The sequence below is a fragment of the Lutra lutra genome, chromosome 3 (genome assembly GCF_902655055.1).
Source record: "Lutra lutra chromosome 3, mLutLut1.2, whole genome shotgun sequence".
In the NCBI taxonomy this organism is placed as follows: domain Eukaryota; kingdom Metazoa; phylum Chordata; class Mammalia; order Carnivora; family Mustelidae; genus Lutra; species Lutra lutra.
Genome location: NC_062280.1, coordinates 25,569,896 through 25,586,701, shown reverse-complemented (window position 1 = coordinate 25,586,701; position 16,806 = coordinate 25,569,896). Strand labels below are relative to the sequence as shown.

Here is a 16,806-nt window from a genome sequence, read left to right as displayed (position 1 = left end):
TGTACTTGGGAACCACTTTCCTAGATCCTTATGTGGTTGTTTTCCTTTTGTCATTTTTTGTGAGGTCTCATTTCGGAAGTGAGCTTCGCAGAGAGGCTTTCCTTGATGACCTTAACTAACATAGCAAGGTGTTTGTATAAGAATACTCACCCACAAATGTGGCACCTGGTCTACTTAGAGCAGAGATTCTTTTCTTTTTTAAGCTTTACTGAATCTTTGTATTTTAATATCTGGTTATTAACAAAGAGTTAAAAGAATTCTTAATAGTATACACATTATAAATATTGCTTGGTGAATTTTCACAGACTGAACTTACCCAGAAAAATCAACAATATTCTGGAAGCCCCTCTTGCCCCTTTTGAGTCGCTAACTCCTTTCCCCAGGGGAGTTATTGAATAATTACTAATATTATTGGATAATCACTATTATGACTTAACATATCAGATTCATTTTAGCTGTTTTTTTGTATTCTTTTATATCTGGCTTCTTTTGCTCAAGAATATATTTGAGTATGTGGTTGTAGTTCATTCATTCCCATTCTGGTTTACATAGCTTGAGGTTATATTAGGTGGACCTAAAGAGTTGTGACCATTGTCTTTAATCCCCTAGATTGATTTTGTCTGAAGTCAGTTGAAGTTCAGTCATGTGAGTCCTCCAGTTTTGTTGTTCTTCAGCATTGATTTGGCTATCCCAGGTCTTTTGCTTTCCATATTATAGCTCCTTTGCTTTCTCATATAAGTTTTAGAATCAGCTTGTCTGTTTTTACAAAAAAAGCCTGGAATTTTCATTGGATTATATTATAGTCTGTAGATCTATTGGTGAGGATTGACATCTTGGCAATTTTGAGTCTTCCTGTTCATGAACAGTGTTTTATAATTTTCATAACTTGTACATACTTGATTAGATTTACTTTAAGTACTTTGTTTTTTGGCACTATTATAAATACTACCAATTTAAGAAATTTTCATTCTGCATTTGTTCATTGTTACTCTATAGAAATATAGTAGGAACAAAATGGTAGTTGCAGTCCTTTGCTATTAAGGAGGATAGTAGCTCTGTGTATTTTTATAGATGTCCTTCATCAGGTTGAAGATTTCCTTTCTATCCCTAACTTGGTGATTCGTTTTTTAAAATCATAAATGGATATTGGATTTTGTCTCCCCCCATATCTGTTGACAAAATCATATGATTTTCCTTTAGTTTAGCCATGTAGTGAATTGTTGATTTTTGTAGTGAATTATTGATTATTGTAGTGTGTTCATTGTTTTCCAGAAGTCTTTTTAAAAAATTAAGCATCATTTAACAAGTCTTAAGTTTTTTTGACTACTGCTTATTAAATCCCACATTGGGCTGCCTGTCCATCCAATATATCTTTTCTCCGTGGTTCTTACTACTGTCAGCATGCTGTATGTGCTACTTATTTATTTGCATATTCTGCCCATCCCCAGTGGAATTTAAGACCCATGTTTTGTTCTCTGTTGTATCGCCAGTCCCTAGAATGTTGTCTGGAATTAAAGTAGGACTCTGTAAATATTTGTTCAGTAAGTGAATATCTGCTCTCGAGGAACTTATAGTCTAGGAGGGGAGAAAGAGGTATGGAAATGTGATACAACTTAGGAGAACTAAAAAAGCAATTCTTTGGGAGCGCAAGATAGGGGAGATTAAATTCAAGTAACAGATTTCTTTTCCTTTTTTTTCTATCAGATTTGGAAGAAGACACATCTAGGGGAAATTTATTTAATGATGCAGAAAATAAGAAGAATTCAATAAAAATGTGGTTCAGTCCTCGAAGTAAGAAGGTGCGATACGTCGTGAGTAAAGTTTCAGTGCAAACCCAGCCTCAGGTGATAAATGATGAGGGCGCTCGGCAGGCCTCCATGTATGAATTTGTTTCTTCAAGTCCCCCAGCAAGTGTTTCTGAGAGGGCTAAAAAGGCTTCTACAAGATCTAGAAAAAAACAAAAAAAGAAAACTTTAGCTGAAATCAACCAAGAATGGAACTTAGAGGCAGAGAAAGAAGATGGTGAACTTGACTCCAAAGAGGAGTTTAAGGAGAAGCTGGTGTCTTTCTGCAGCCAGCCATCTGTCATCGCTAGTCCTCGGACAAATGGCGAGATAGATTTACTCGCCAGTGGCTCTGTTGCGGAATCGCAGGGTTGTGGCAGCTTCACTGAAGTCTCTTTACCGTTGGCTGAGCACATAGACTCTCCAGAAATGGAGGGCAGGAGTGAAGATGTGACTCCCGAGAAGAAGCTCTGTGAGGATCCTTGTGCGTCAGGTCCCAGTGGGCGACGTGGCCGTCGCAGCGGACCGTCCAGTCCCATCCCTAAGCGATGCAGGAGCAGCATTCCTGGCTCCAGCAGACAGCGCATAGCGCTTGCAGACAACAAACCATTGCCTGGCTGCTCCTCACCACCCTCGAGCAAACTCAAAGTTGGTGACACTCTGAGGAGGAAAAACAGTAATGTATCAGACGAGTCCATGAGCCTCTCCCCAGGTACACCACCGTCTGCACTGAACAGCCCGAGTTACAGACGGATGATGTCCAGCCCCTCAGCAGCGAAGCTGTCACCCACTAGCCTTCTGGCTGTGAAAAGAAATCATAGAGGAGAGACTCTGCTTCATATTGCTTCAATTAAGGTAGGATGCTTACCCTGAAATACAATTCGGAGGTGAGACCAGCCATAAAGCAATTTCTGCAGGGCTTAGGGACAATGATGTAAGATGACTAGGATAATTAGCCCACCACATGTGATGCTTTGAACCGGAGAAGAAAATTCACAGGGTCTGCATCCCCACCTCAGAGCAGTGGCCCCTGGGCCCGAGGAGCGTGATCTTGTAGGAGAAAATGAGTATTTCATTATTTCAGCTTCTGCTTTGCCAAGGGCTTTCATTTGTCTATTCCTTAATGGTTTTGTTGCGTTTTCACCACGTTCTCCTGCTTGCTTTATGAATATAGACAGTTGCCAGGTTATTGCTGGCTGTACATCTTTACCTAGCCAGAGAGCTAGGGACTATGTGGGAGGCCACAGACCTGTGTGTGGCACATGCTTGTAGAAGGCACTGCCAGGATTTGCAGGGTTGAAAGATGTGGTCTGTACATTTTTCCAATGACCCGGACATTTGACTCTCAGCAATGGCCCTGTGGTTGACCATGAGGGACTTTGTCTGTATCCCACAGTCAGCCTTCTTTTACGAGCCTGCTCATTAATGTTACCTCTCTTTATTTACTGCCTTAACACTGGAGGTGCGGTGATGTGAATTTTTGGGAACCTAGCCCATTTGTCAGGCATGAGATGTACTGCAAGGGTTCATCTCTGCAACCGACTCAAGAACTGCACATGTGGGCAGCTGTTCGCACCTTCGCTTCGTAGACTTTGTGATCTCATGCAAGTGTTACCAAAATAAAATATGGGAGAGCTTATGACTGAGTTCGGATAGCTTTTATGATCTTTTAGTAAATTCACAGGAAATCCTTGGGTCTTTTGCATGGATAGAGAACATCGGGAGATCTGGAAGCCATTGGAGATCCCCAAATAGACAGCTGGTAGGCAACATGAAACATCAGGGAAGAACATGGAGTAGACAGTGAGTCCAGGCCTTCCTATGTTTTTGTATGGAGAAAGGGAAAATCACAAAAAGGAGTTTCCCCAACTGTTAAGAGTTTTATTTTCTTATTTTATTTTATTTTTTTAAAGACTTATTGATTTGTGAGAGACCGAGATAGTGAGAGACGAAGCAGGCTTCCCCCTGAGCAGGTAGCCCGATGCAGGGACTCTCCATCCTAGGACTCTGGGATCATGACCTGAGCTGAAGGCAGACGTTTAATGGACTGAGCCACCCAGGTGCCCCTAGGGTTTTATTTTTATTTGTTTATTTTTCCTTGCTTTATAGTCTAATAAATGGTGAATATAGAATATTCTATATCTGATACCAGGGAGGAGGAAAACAGCTAGTTTTTACATACATGTCCTTTGAACAACTTGAATTTTCAGAGTTTGTCCCAGTTATACTTTAGTTTATTTTTTGCAAAGCATTAATTTAAAAAATCAGACTATATTTTTTTGTCCTGCTTGTTATATATTTAATATATATGCCCATAAGCTATTATAATCTTAACTTTATAATGCTATTAACGCTTCATTAGACATAAGTAGCTAGCATAATAATAATTTTTTCATTTTTCTGACTAATGCATAAGAATGTAGACTGCTTTAGTTTCTACATTTTGCTTTCTGGTAATTATTTTCAGACCACCAGGCAAGCCTCCGTTTTCATTGGTAGAGAATTTTTCCTTTAACCATAATAATAATTTATCTTTACTAATGAAGATCTCTAGGAGCTAGGCCATGGTTTGACAGACTCTTTCTTAAAGGGGCAGAGTAAACATTTTCAGTTTCATGGGACATACAGTCTCTACAATTATTCCAGTCTGCCCTGTCTGCCCGTAGTTCAGAAGCAGCCATAGACAATATGTATGTAAACCAATAAAATTTGACATGTAAAATTGTGTGTCTGGCCTATAGGCCATAGTTTTCCTACCCTAGGCCTCAGCAATAGAAAAAAGACACAGAATTTTAAGACCAGGGGGGAAAAAAGATGCTATCTTGTAAATTTTCTCCATTGAAGGATTATTAGTTTATCTAGGAAGAGTATTACCCGTGTTAAAATTACCCATTTGATTCTCTTGAATTTTAGCAAATACTGTTATTGTCATTAGTTGGCAGATTCTGATACAGTACTTTTAAGAAAAGCTAACTGACTTCTGTTGTTTTTAAGTTACTATTTAACAAAGATGCACTCTCTTAAAAATTTGTTAATGAGTTGAATGAAAACCTCCCACCCAGGTTGATTTTGATAGAACAAATACTTGGGAAAAATCCCAGTGGATTTATCAGGATATTTTTCTTTTTATAAATAGTATTCATTTCACTTTCTGCCTTCGTTTCTCACTTGCAGGCAAGAATGAATGATCTGTGTGTACTAGAAAACCACAAACTGTGATTCTGCTATTTTGATTTATGTTTTGTGCCCACCTACTTTAGGAAAAGATTTGAGGAGGCTCTGAAGTTCAGATAGTAAAAATGGAACAAGGAGCAGGGGAAGAGGAAAGATTTACTGTGGCTGAATGGAATGTAGATCTGATGACCTTTCAGGCAGCCAAGCCAGATCAGGGGCGGTACCAGGTTTTTGCTGTCAGAGGTAGATTTTTGTTGTTGATGTTCTTCCCCAGAGTGTCTCCGTAGACTAGCCATTTCCATTGTTCCAGTCAGCTTCTACGAGTGCATTTGCTTGGTGTGTGTACTGAGGGTAGAGGACCCCTCCCCCCAGCAGTTATATTGGGCTAGTTGTCCCAGCTAGTTAGCTCTCCTATGCAGGTACGGCTTTACAGAATCATCTCCGATCTTGTTAACGTCATTGATAAAAGTTCTTCAATACCTTGCCACGCACCTGTCTCTTGGCATCTTTCTTGGGTATAACCTTTCCACAGCCACTACCTTAGTGGAAGTTACTTATCTTTCTTGCCCTGACCTCCTGTTTCCTGTTGCTGTCATAGCAAGTCACTACACATTTAGTGACTTAAAACAAGGCAAATTAATTTTTCTTTCTTCTTGTTCTTTCTTCTTTCTTCTCCTTTCTTCACCCTTCTTCTTCTTCTTCCTTTTCAACAGTTCTATAGGTTAGAAGGCCAGTATGGGTCTCACTGGACTAAAATCAGTTTGTCAACTGTGTTACATTCTAGAGGCTCTGAGAGAGAACCCGTTCCCTTGCTTATTTGGGATGTTGCACAGAACTGGATAGATCCTTGTGGTTGGAGGACTGAGATCCTGTTTCTTGCTGACTTTCTGCTGAGGGCCATTCTCTCTCTCTCTCTCTCTTTTTTTAAGTAATCTCTACACCCAATATAGGGCCTTGAACTCACAACCCCGAGATCCAAGAGTCTGCACGCTCCACTGACTGAGCCAACCAGGTGCCCCCATTCTCTTGTTCTTTAGTTTGTGCCCCCCACCCTTCCCCGTCTTCAGAGCTTGCAACAGCAGATGCTTCTTGTAGCACATGACAAAGTCCCTTTTTTGTAACATACAAAGATATACATATTCAAGTTCTGGGGGTTAGGACACAGACAGTTTTGTGGGGGTAGGGGGGTGATTATTCGAACCATCACCACTGAAGTAGCTTCCTAATTTCTTGCCCTGCTTTCCTGTACACTTCCTGTATTCAGATCCCTATATGGAAGCCAGAATAAATTTTGATCCAAATTTTGACCCAAGTCAAAATTTGTCACTCTCTGTTCCTCTACCGTAACTTCCTGGCCCACTTAAAATAAAATCCGCAGTCCTTCCCATGGCCTACACAGCCCAGCACATTCATCCTCCTTCAGGCTTCTGCTCAAATGTCAGAGGACTTCCTAGCTTACCTAAAGTAGCAGCCCTGCTTGTTTTATATTTCTTCCTGTTATTTCCCGACATTATTATAGATCTCTTAGTCTCCTGCCTTTCTCTTTAGAACGAGAGCAAGAATTCTGTTTGTTCACTGTTATGTCTTCAAGATCTAGAACATTGCCTGGAACATAACAGGTGAATTTGATGAATAAGTGAGCAAATTTTCTAGGCTGTCATGATCTGAACCCCATTCCATTCTCTTATCACACTGAACTTTAGTTTTATGAATTATTCAGGTACGTTCATTAATGCTATTAATGTTCTTTTCTATGACTCTTAAATTCTTTCCTTTACATGCTTCCTTTTTCCTTCCTGGCTCTTTGTACACAACCTTCAAAATCCAGTTTACATCCTACCTTTTTAATAAGTCTCAGAATTCCCAGAATTAGTTTCTTCTCTATGGTGACATTATTTTGTTTGCATTTATATTCATTTAGCTTTCTGCTTATGGCATGACTCAAATATTGTGGTTACCTAGAGCATACTCTTCATTTAAAATTTAACTTCAAAATATGAGTAATAACTGCATGTTTTAAAAATAAGAATAAAAGCATTTGTAGTAGAAAATTTCACTTCCATTTTGGCCCTAGACACCCTATTACTGGCAAGCTCTTTTTCCTACTCACCTTTCTTAAACTTGTGTGTCCTTTGTGAATTTCTTTATGTAAATATAAACGAATGCTTTCATATTAGGACAGAGGTTTCTGTATATTTTCATAGTTGCATTGCTTTCTATGAATCTTTTCTATCAGTTATTTTTAACTAGTCCCTTACTGATAGATGCCTGTTTGTTTCTGTTCTTTTGCTTTTAGGAACAGTGCTGTGGTAAGCAATCTTTGTTTCATATGTGAGGGGGTGTATCTTTAGGATAAATTCCTGGAAGTGACTTCTGGGTTAATGGAAGGCATCTATTACCTTATTTATCTTGATAACCTCTGTACTTGGCAACAGAAGGGTCTTAGTAAATATTCAGTCTGCCTAAATTCAGGCTACCTGAATGTAGACAGCTACTCTGTTGCCAGCAGATTCTGTTTGTATGATTAGTTCTCAAATCCTTTTTTTTTCCCCTTAGAATCATGGATTTACAGATGAGCCATCTAATTTTTGGACATTCAGCACTATTTGGATGCCAACCCCACAGAGGATTATTCTTGAATTCCTTATTTATACTTTCATTTTATTACACTGTGGAATTTCAAGCAGAATATTCATTAATAGGATGTCTGGGATGTTGTGCACATTCTCATTTAACCAGAACATAAGTTGAGATCCAGTCAGTTCTCTTTATTGCCCGTGTTTCTAGGTGTATTTGAATGTAAATGTCACCTATAGTTAAAATGCTACTGAGAACATTATGTCATAAATGTGAGATTTTATGAGAAAGTGTTCCACCTAAGTAGAAACTACAATAAACACTCGTTATTTATTCTTTTGGTTCCATTTTTAAAAACTTAGTATTTGATATTTCTTTAGACATGGAGAAAATTTTGATTTGTTACTTTATTATGTCGCCTTTCCTTAAAGATTTGTAGTTGCTGGAGTAAACATCCTCAAATTTCTAGCAGATTCTTAAAATGGTAATGATTACTTATAATTCATGCCACAGCATTGAATATATCATGAAATAGAAAAAAGTCTTGACCTTGGCATGTCATGATACACTTTTGATGCAGACATAATGAATCATATTTTGAAGGCAACTTACAAGGCATGATACACTTAACAAAGGTGATGGGACTCTCCTGGGTAGAGAGAACATCCCTTGTGAGGAGTCTCCTTTAGGATTTGCCTTTGTAACTCATTGAATTTTAAGGCATTCATGTTGTGTATAAAGTCATGTTACTACATGTCCTTCATGCTACCTTCCTGAGAAAGTAGTAAAGGACTCAAGCAAACTCGTAGCATATTTTCAAGATTTTAATTTCTACAACATCTTTTAGATTCAGTATCCATTTCTCCCCCATCACATACCACTTTTATAATACTGACCCTCCTTAATATCGGGAACTTAACCATCACGGACTAGGTTGTCCAAATCATCTGTGAAACTGTTTTATTCAGTAAAGTCTGAGAAGCCAGGGAAGTGTTTAATATATTTTAGAGCTTCATTCTGGATGACTAAAAACAATTTTTTAACAATATCTAGAAGTTTTAGGTAGCTGATTAGTTCATTTATGTGGAAAAGCTTAACCATTTGTGGTAAGTTGTCATTATTATAATGTCGGGTACCATTTTTATCAAAATATTCTTAATTGTATTTTAGAAGACCTGTTCTTTATAATTAGGAAAATAGTGTGTGTGTGTGTGTGTGGAAAGTTAATTTATACTGCTGTAACATATATGGATGTGTGAAGGATCTTTTTGAACAAAAGTTTAGCAATAAGAAAATTGATTGTGGTACACATCTCCGTTTATTTTCAGCCTCTTAGGTATTACTTGAAAATACCAAATCCACTTAAAATTTCTTACAAGCATTGGGAAAAACTCCTTAGATGATTTTTTTTTCTTGCTGTGGTTTAAGAAAATCTCCATTATTCTTTTAAGTTGTGAGGAGTCTAAAAGTGAGTACTTATTATTCAGAAAATATTCTGTTAGCAAAGACAGTAATTTAAAGAAATCAGAAGCAGAAGTTAATTTATTTCCCAGAAACTCCATACTGGTTCAAGCTTACTCATTTGGTGTGGATTCTATGTATAATTTTCATAATTTTATTTATGTGCATGACATTAAATTTACATAAAGTAGAACAATGAAATTATGACAGACTTTTAAGTACTAGGGAGGAGAAAGCAGGGTGGGTATAAAGAACAAGCAGTTTGCATGGGTATGTGTTTCAGGGAAGTCTAGGGATGGTTTGTTAACAGAAGACACTTTGATAGTATGACTAGGTGACATGAAAGAAAAAAGGCACTGTCTAGCGACCTTACAAGAGTCTTTAGATTGTCACTGTTTCTGTGTGACTGTTTCCCCGTGTTCTGTGTGACTGTTTCCCCGTGATTCTTCATCCCATTGTTGTGTTTATATTATTTTATGGACTTCTTTAGGTTAATATGTTTTTGTGACTACTGTGTAGAGTTAGAATGAGGAAATCTTTTAGAGAGCTTATTGTGTTTTGGGTGTGTGTGTGTGTGTGTGTGTGTGTATGTGTGGCTGTGGATACTTTCATTTGTTAGTTGGAAATGTATGAATGTATGTGGTTCTGGCAGTTCATCTGCCTCTACATTCATGGGATTGTTTCACTCGATCTTAGCCAAAAGGCCAAGAAGCGATTCAAGGGATTGTTTAAAAAAATTCAAGGGGCACCTGGGTGGCTCAGTCGTTAAGCGTCTGCCTTTGGCTCAGGTATGATCCCAGGGTTCCTGGATCGAGCCCCGCATCGGGCTCTCTGCTCCTCAGGGAGCCTGGTTCTCTCTCTACCATTCCCCCTGCTTGTGTTCCCTCTCTCGCTGTCTCTCTCTCTAGCAAATAAATAAATAAAATTTTTTAAAAAATTCAAATTTGTATCTTGACAGATGTTCCTAGTTTTATTTGGAATTGACTTGAAGATAGAGTGAATGTTGCTAACTAAATGTTATTAACTTGTACTACAGGTATAGAATTAGTACCCCTAAGATTCTATGGGAAAATGTTTTTTTAACTGAAGCTAGGCAATTGATTTGAAACATATATAATGTTTATTTTTTAGATCCATTAAGTGTTTAGGGTTATTTTGTTAATTTAGGAACGTAAAGATGTATGTTGCAAGTCTACTTTTTTTCAGTAGAAAACTAAGCTATCATCTTAAGATTTGCTGTGTTTGAGAGGTAGCCCAAAACAAGCAAATAAAAGTTATTGTTTTTAGGAGATTTAATGATTTCTAGATAATCCAACCAGTAGGGGAGAATCTCATTTCAGAAGAATATTGGGGTTGGGAGTGGGAGAAGAGAGATTTCCTTCTCCCTAAAACTCTTCATAAAACCAGTTGAACACAGCTTTGTCATAGATAGAACTTTTGCCATATGTAACTTATTCAGCCTTTTTCAGAGTAAGCTGTGTCAGAAGTATTTGGAAAAAATAACCCATGCTTTTGCCTAGAAAAATAAGAGCAAATAAAGTGAATATAAACTGAATTGATGTATTAAGGATAAATGGAGTAACTGTCAATAAGAAAACAATTTTTGGCAGTTTTAACTGAGTAACCTTCTTAGCCGTAATTTTGCTTTAAACAGTACTTGGAAATTACTTTAATGCATGCTCAAAAAGGATGTTTTTCACAAATGAAGTGATGACTTTAAATACTTCATTATCATCAGTTGATTTTTGGCTAGTGCCCTTTATTTGGTATTTTGAAATGACTTTTGATAAGGGTTGCTAATCATAGGGATTTTGTACTTGATATTCAAGGTTGGACTGTATGACTTCATGACTTGATACCTCAGAATAGTTCATCCATATATTACTTCTTACTTATGATTCATGAGTAGTAGGCATTAGAGAAAAGATTTAATTTTGATTCTATCTTTAAGAAGACTGAATCTTCAAACCAAACCCGAATCTTAATATCTTCTTTTCTTTTTTGATGATTTTAATTTCTTTTTGTTTTTTCATTATTCTACTAGGGCGACATACCTTCTGTTGAGTACCTCTTACAAAATGGAAGTGACCCAAATGTTAAAGACCATGCTGGATGGACACCATTGGTAGTTTCCTATTTGTTTTATATTCTCATTTTGCTTATGTTTTATTGTTACTATACTTAAAGTTATGTAGTTGTCTATATATTATCTTCTGTAGTATACATTCTCTTTTTAATCTGAAGAACTTGTATTTTTACCAAGTAAGGGAAAGTGATGATCTTTCATCTAACTTTTCAATTGTGACAGGTAAGAAATTGGCTGCCTTTTCACGGACTACCTTTAGATTTAGGAATTGAGTCACACTATATTGCTTAATGTAGCCAACAGATGGAGGTGACTGCTATAACGGACCCGAGGCTCCCTTTTGCTACATTGCATGTCATTGGAACCAGATTTCTTGAAACAAAGAAACGTCAGAGGAGCAGGGTACAGGATTGTATCACAAGGCAGTGATTCTTTTTAATTTTTTTTTAATTATTTATTTGACAGAGAGAGCACAAGTAGGCAGAGAGGCAGGCAGAGAGAGAGGGGGGAAGCAGGCTCCTCGCTGAGCAGAGAGCCCGATGTGGGGCTCCATCCCAGGACCCTGGGATCATGACCTGAGCCAAAGGCAGAGGCTTAACCCACTGAGCCACCCAGGTGTCCCACAAAGCAGTGATTCTTACTGAGGATCTGTTGTAGCCTCATTTATACCCTACCTAATTGCAAATATAGAGGGGTAGTAGAAAATCTTGGCTTACATTAAACATTTAAAAAAATCTTTTATTATTACTGAAGATGCAAAGTGAAGTATAGTCTGGAAAAGAAATGGCACAAATTCATGGAAACAAATGCTATTTGGGCTCATTGTGGGCAATTTGAAGACAGCTGTAGTGATATCAGTAGAGGAGGTAAAAACTTACCCCATGACCTGGAAATTTATCATAGAAATTGGGAGATTTTCATTAGTCCAGGTATCAAAAAGGCTCAAAGTTGTGTATAATAACTTCTCACCAAATTTCTAAGCTGGGAGGGTTTAGTCTGGATCAAAGTTACTTTGTCGTTTTTGACTCCACAGGCTAACTAACCTTTTCAGAGAAATGTCAGTTTTTTGTTTGTTAGTTTGTTTGGTTTTGGTTTTTGTTTTCTGAAGCCAGTAAGGCCAATTGTAGTAAAGTTTGATGAGTGATTTATTAGAGGACCCAATGTCTGATTTGACTTCCTTTCTCCTAGAAATAGACCTTACATACATTTCACGTGCTATTTCTTTTTATGAATTGAATAGATACACATAAAAAGCACAGTATGCTAGAGATTTATGGGAGGACAGCATTGTGGTTCGTTAACAGTTCATTAGACATGAGGAAAGATTTGCACGTGAGGCATCTTGAATATTGTGTTGTTACCCGTTACATCATTCATTCTTTTTGAGCCCTTACCCTGTTATTTCTGTTATCGACACCAGCCATATAGTAATCTGTAGCTTCAGCAAATAGAGAAGATTGTCTTGTAAATACTCTCTCCTAGATATTCATTTTGTGGGGTGGTTCTATATATGTGTGGGTGCCCCACTTAGCATATGGCTAAGTACCTGATTTAGTGAATGCTATTTGGCCATGGAAAATTTCACTTTTTATGCATGATCTAGTTGTTAAATACTTTGAGTTTTTTGTTGTTTGTAATTTTTTACTGTGGAAGAGTTTAGGAACTAGAGTTGGTTTATACATATATAGAGTTGGTCAACTACATTTTCTTAAAAAAATAGTAGGTGACCAAAGGCTCAGATAAATAAGCCCTTTTTCCATCAGTTGCGTAGATCTTGATCATCATGTATCTGATCATTAAGATTATTAACAGGGCTTTACTCTTGAGTCAACACTTACGGTCTGTATGAATTTTTAGGTAGGAACCAATTTACTGACTGAAGTTCACATCTATTTTTCTAAAGTGCAGTTTTATTATGATACTAGACATCGTTCTTCCTCATCACCTTTCTCCCTTCTTTTCTTATTACTTAATTAGCATGAAGCCTGTAATCATGGGCACCTGAAGGTAGTGGAGTTGTTGCTACAGCATAAAGCATTGGTGAACACCACTGGCTATCAGAATGACTCACCGCTTCATGATGCTGCTAAGAACGGGCACTTGGATATAGTCAAGCTCTTACTTTCCTACGGAGCCTCCAGGAACGCTGTGTAAGTCATTCAGCTTAAATACTGTTGTTCAGTTGACTTGTACTCCTGAGTCAAGACTGTGACGGAACACACCCTCGGAGACTCAGATGGGTGGCTCTCTTTCTTGCCTTTCACAACTGAGGTTAGACGTGACCATTATAGTCTGTATTTAAAATCAGCGTTGGTGCCCTTTTCCTTTGGAATACTTACATTTTTGAGGAAGACTTGCTTCTTTACTTTAGAAATGATTGGCAAATTAATTTCGGAAGCTTTGATTTTTCTGCATAAATTCACTTAGTTATATTCTGTAGATTGAGTCATACTTATTAGTGAGAAAAGAATGAGAAGCATAGAAATAACTATTTTGTATGCTTCCCAGTACTTTGGATTTGTTTTAAAAATTCTATTTTTTTATGCTTTTTCTGCATATATAGTTAAAATATGTAAGAATTCAGATGTTGGGCAAGTGTTATCAAGTTATTTCTTAGACTTTCCACATCAGTCAGATGAAGCTCGGGGTAAATTGTTTTGCAGTGTCAGGGCACAGAGATGCATTAGCGAATGCTGGCGGCTGCATTTTAAAATTGCTATTGTCAAGAGTATCACAAGCAATTGCCGTATATGGATTTTATATCTTTAATCTATAACTTGGTTCATGTCTCCCTATATATTATTTTACTCTCTTTAGTTAATGAGGGAATTGAAATGGAAATAGAAGAACTGCCTCCTCATGTCCCCATTGCTTATATAGGTTTGGAAAGAGCACACGAAAGTCACGCTTACTTTGATTACAGAGGCAAACAAGAATTATAGAATGCAGAGCTTTTAGGTTGTAATCTTTTTATAGCATAATTGAAAAACTAATAATGCAGGAGTACCTTGGTGCTGTTAGTTTCAGAAAGTGGGTCTAATATCTTTATTTTCTATCACATATGGTAAGATTGTTGGGGCACACTCAAGGGGACCATTTTTCCATATTTTTATTTTTCTGGCTTGCATGTGTATACGCGCACACACGTATCATCTGTGTGTGTGTGTGTGTGTGTGTGTAGACACACGCACGTGGACCAATAGGTATGACCCTCCTGTGGGTATAGCCAGCCATTTGCTGAAGCAAATGGTTGTTTGGGTCAGGTGAAACTGAATAGTTTCCATCCTTGGGTTCTTAAATCAGCCATGACTACTTTAATGAATGGAGCACGGGTCAGGGCGTTAGGGAATTCAGCTTTTATTTGTGACTCCATTATTGACTTTATAGCCTCAGGCAGGTTAATTTCTGTGCCTTGGTGTCCTCACCTATAAAACATGGGTGATGCCTGCTGCCTTTCTATTTCTTCAGAGCATAGTGAGGATTAATGAGCCAAAACACAGGGCCTGTCTGGTGGTTTGTACACCATGATTCTTCACTACACCATGAAGCTTATTAATATACCAGGTGTGGGCACGAGACAGTGAGCCGAGTCTGCCTTCACAGGGGCCTCTCAGATGAATGTGTTGTTTTTAAATGGGCTTACCTAGTGAAGTGGCAGATTTAGGTATACCTGTAGCGAAGCGCCATCCAGTAAGATATTTCTGTAGCGATGGAAATGCGCTCTCTGTGCCGGGCGCTCAGGAGCCACTAGCCATCTGCTGCTGGTGAAGACTTGAGCTGTGGCTGTTGCTACCGAGAAACTAAACTTGAAAATGAACTTTAATTAATATAAATAGCCACATGGGCCAGGTGGCTACTGAATTGGATAGCTGGTTGATAAAGTTAGGATAGTGGGGGAAGAGGATTTATCTGGTGCGAGGTTGGGGATAACATCGGGTGGAGATTGGTGGGGCAGCTATAGTGTAAGTAAAGCAGTAGATTCATCTAGGCTGTGAGAGTGTGTGGTAGCGGTTTCTAAATACCGTTATTCCTTCGTTTCCAGACTGGTGGGCATCATTCTCTGATATTTGCTGTGGTTTTCACTGCTTTAATTCATAGTACTTGTTCACCTGATTGGCTTTACCAGTTTCCTAACTGGTCTCCTCCTTTTCAGATTATTTTTCTTTGTTCATTCCCCACACCGCAGCCCAAGAACTTTTAAAAAGATGTCTGGCCAGATCACTTACTCGCTTAAAACCCTTTACTGGCACCTCTTAATGTTTTTAAAGTAAACTTCAACACGCGGTTCCTCAGGCTCTGGGTGGTGTGGCACCACCAGCTTCTCCAGCCCTCCTCTTGCTGCTCTTCCTCCCATCCCCCTGGGCCTCCAGCATTTTTTAATCCAGCCTTTCTAAATCATGCCTGTTCTCCTGGTCCTGCCAAGTGCCTAACATAGTCTGTACCCACATTCGTTTGTAGTGGAAATGAGTTAAGTGTTTGAATGCGTGAAAAGATGGTATATGTTTTCCTCCCTTTTGTAAAAGGGTCAGGTCTGACAGCAACAGGAATTGCCTCCTTCTGCTCCCCGAGTCACTGTAAGTGCGGAGTGAAAGTCTGAAACCACGTCCCCGTAAAGCTGCTCCTTTTCCCGGGTGGTAGCACTGGTTCATGGCAGATGTTAGAGTAAATGACGTGTGCTCCCTGGTAAGAATCCTTAGTCTCTTGTCCGTTGGGCAGCCATAGTATGTTACCTTCCGTGGGCTCACGGCTTCCCATTTCTGTTGCCTTGACATTTTTAAGATCTGTTTTTCTTGCTGCCAGGGTTCTGTATATTGTCCTTTTGAGTTAAGTACTGACAAGTGACAATAGATGGAATTCATTTCTTGACTTTTCTCCGTTTAAGAGTAGAGCCTGGGGAGAGGGCCCAGGGACTATATGGACTTCTTACTACTTTTTTTCTTTTTCTTCTTTCTTTTTTTGGCCTGAAGTTCTTGTTCATCTTAAGCCATTAATATCTCTGACTCTAGAATCTGAGTTGGCAAGCATATTACTTTAATTTTCTTTGCTTATACTTCTATTTCTCTATATGTCTCTTACTCTTTTTTTTTTTTTTAAAGATTTTTTTTTTTTATTTATTTGTCAGAGAGAGAGGGAGAGAGAGCGAGCACAGGCGGACAGAATGGCAGGCAGAGGCAGAGGGAGAAGCAGGCTCCCCACCAAGCAAGGAGCCCGATGTGGGACTCGATCCCAGGACGCTGGGATCATGACCTGAGCCGAAGGCAGCTGCTTAACCAACTGAGCCACCCAGGTGTCCCTATGTCTCTTACTCTTAATGGAACTCTTCTCTCAATAACCAGGACTAGACTCTTCTTATCCCTGGAAGAAGGAGGAAGGGTTGGAACGGGAAAGGGTGAAGCTGTTCTCCCGTCCTTCCCTCTTGATGGCTTGGTACTTTGACTAATTGAAGTTGTAGGCGGGTAGAGTTTCTCTTTGCTTCTTCTGAGTTTCCAAGGGAAAATCTTCAGCTCTGTAACAGACATTTTGGTAGTCTTCTTCATTCTTTTGAGGTTGAAGGAGTTTTCTTACTTGGATGCCTTCATTTCCTGGGTCTTCAGTAACATCCTGTTAGGTGTTCTCAGACTCTCCCCAGTGCTCCTTGACTTCCTTGTCCCCTGCTCTTGGATCTGCTCCTTGTTTTCTAGTGATTACAGAGCAGTGATTACAGAGCCCTGTGACACATGCCTT

General features: G+C 38.7%; 1 protein-coding gene across 2 annotated transcripts in view; it reads left to right on the top strand.

The window, feature by feature from the left end:
• Positions 1–16,806, top strand: part of BARD1 (BRCA1 associated RING domain 1) — a 79,709-nt gene that overhangs the window by 27,445 nt on the left and 35,458 nt on the right. For both annotated transcript variants that reach the window (XM_047722420.1, XM_047722421.1), the window contains 3 exons: positions 1,705–2,639; positions 11,041–11,121; positions 13,060–13,232. In XM_047722420.1, coding sequence (XP_047578376.1) covers positions 1,705–2,639; positions 11,041–11,121; positions 13,060–13,232 — 1,189 coding nt within the window. The remainder of the gene's footprint in view (positions 1–1,704; positions 2,640–11,040; positions 11,122–13,059; positions 13,233–16,806) is intronic.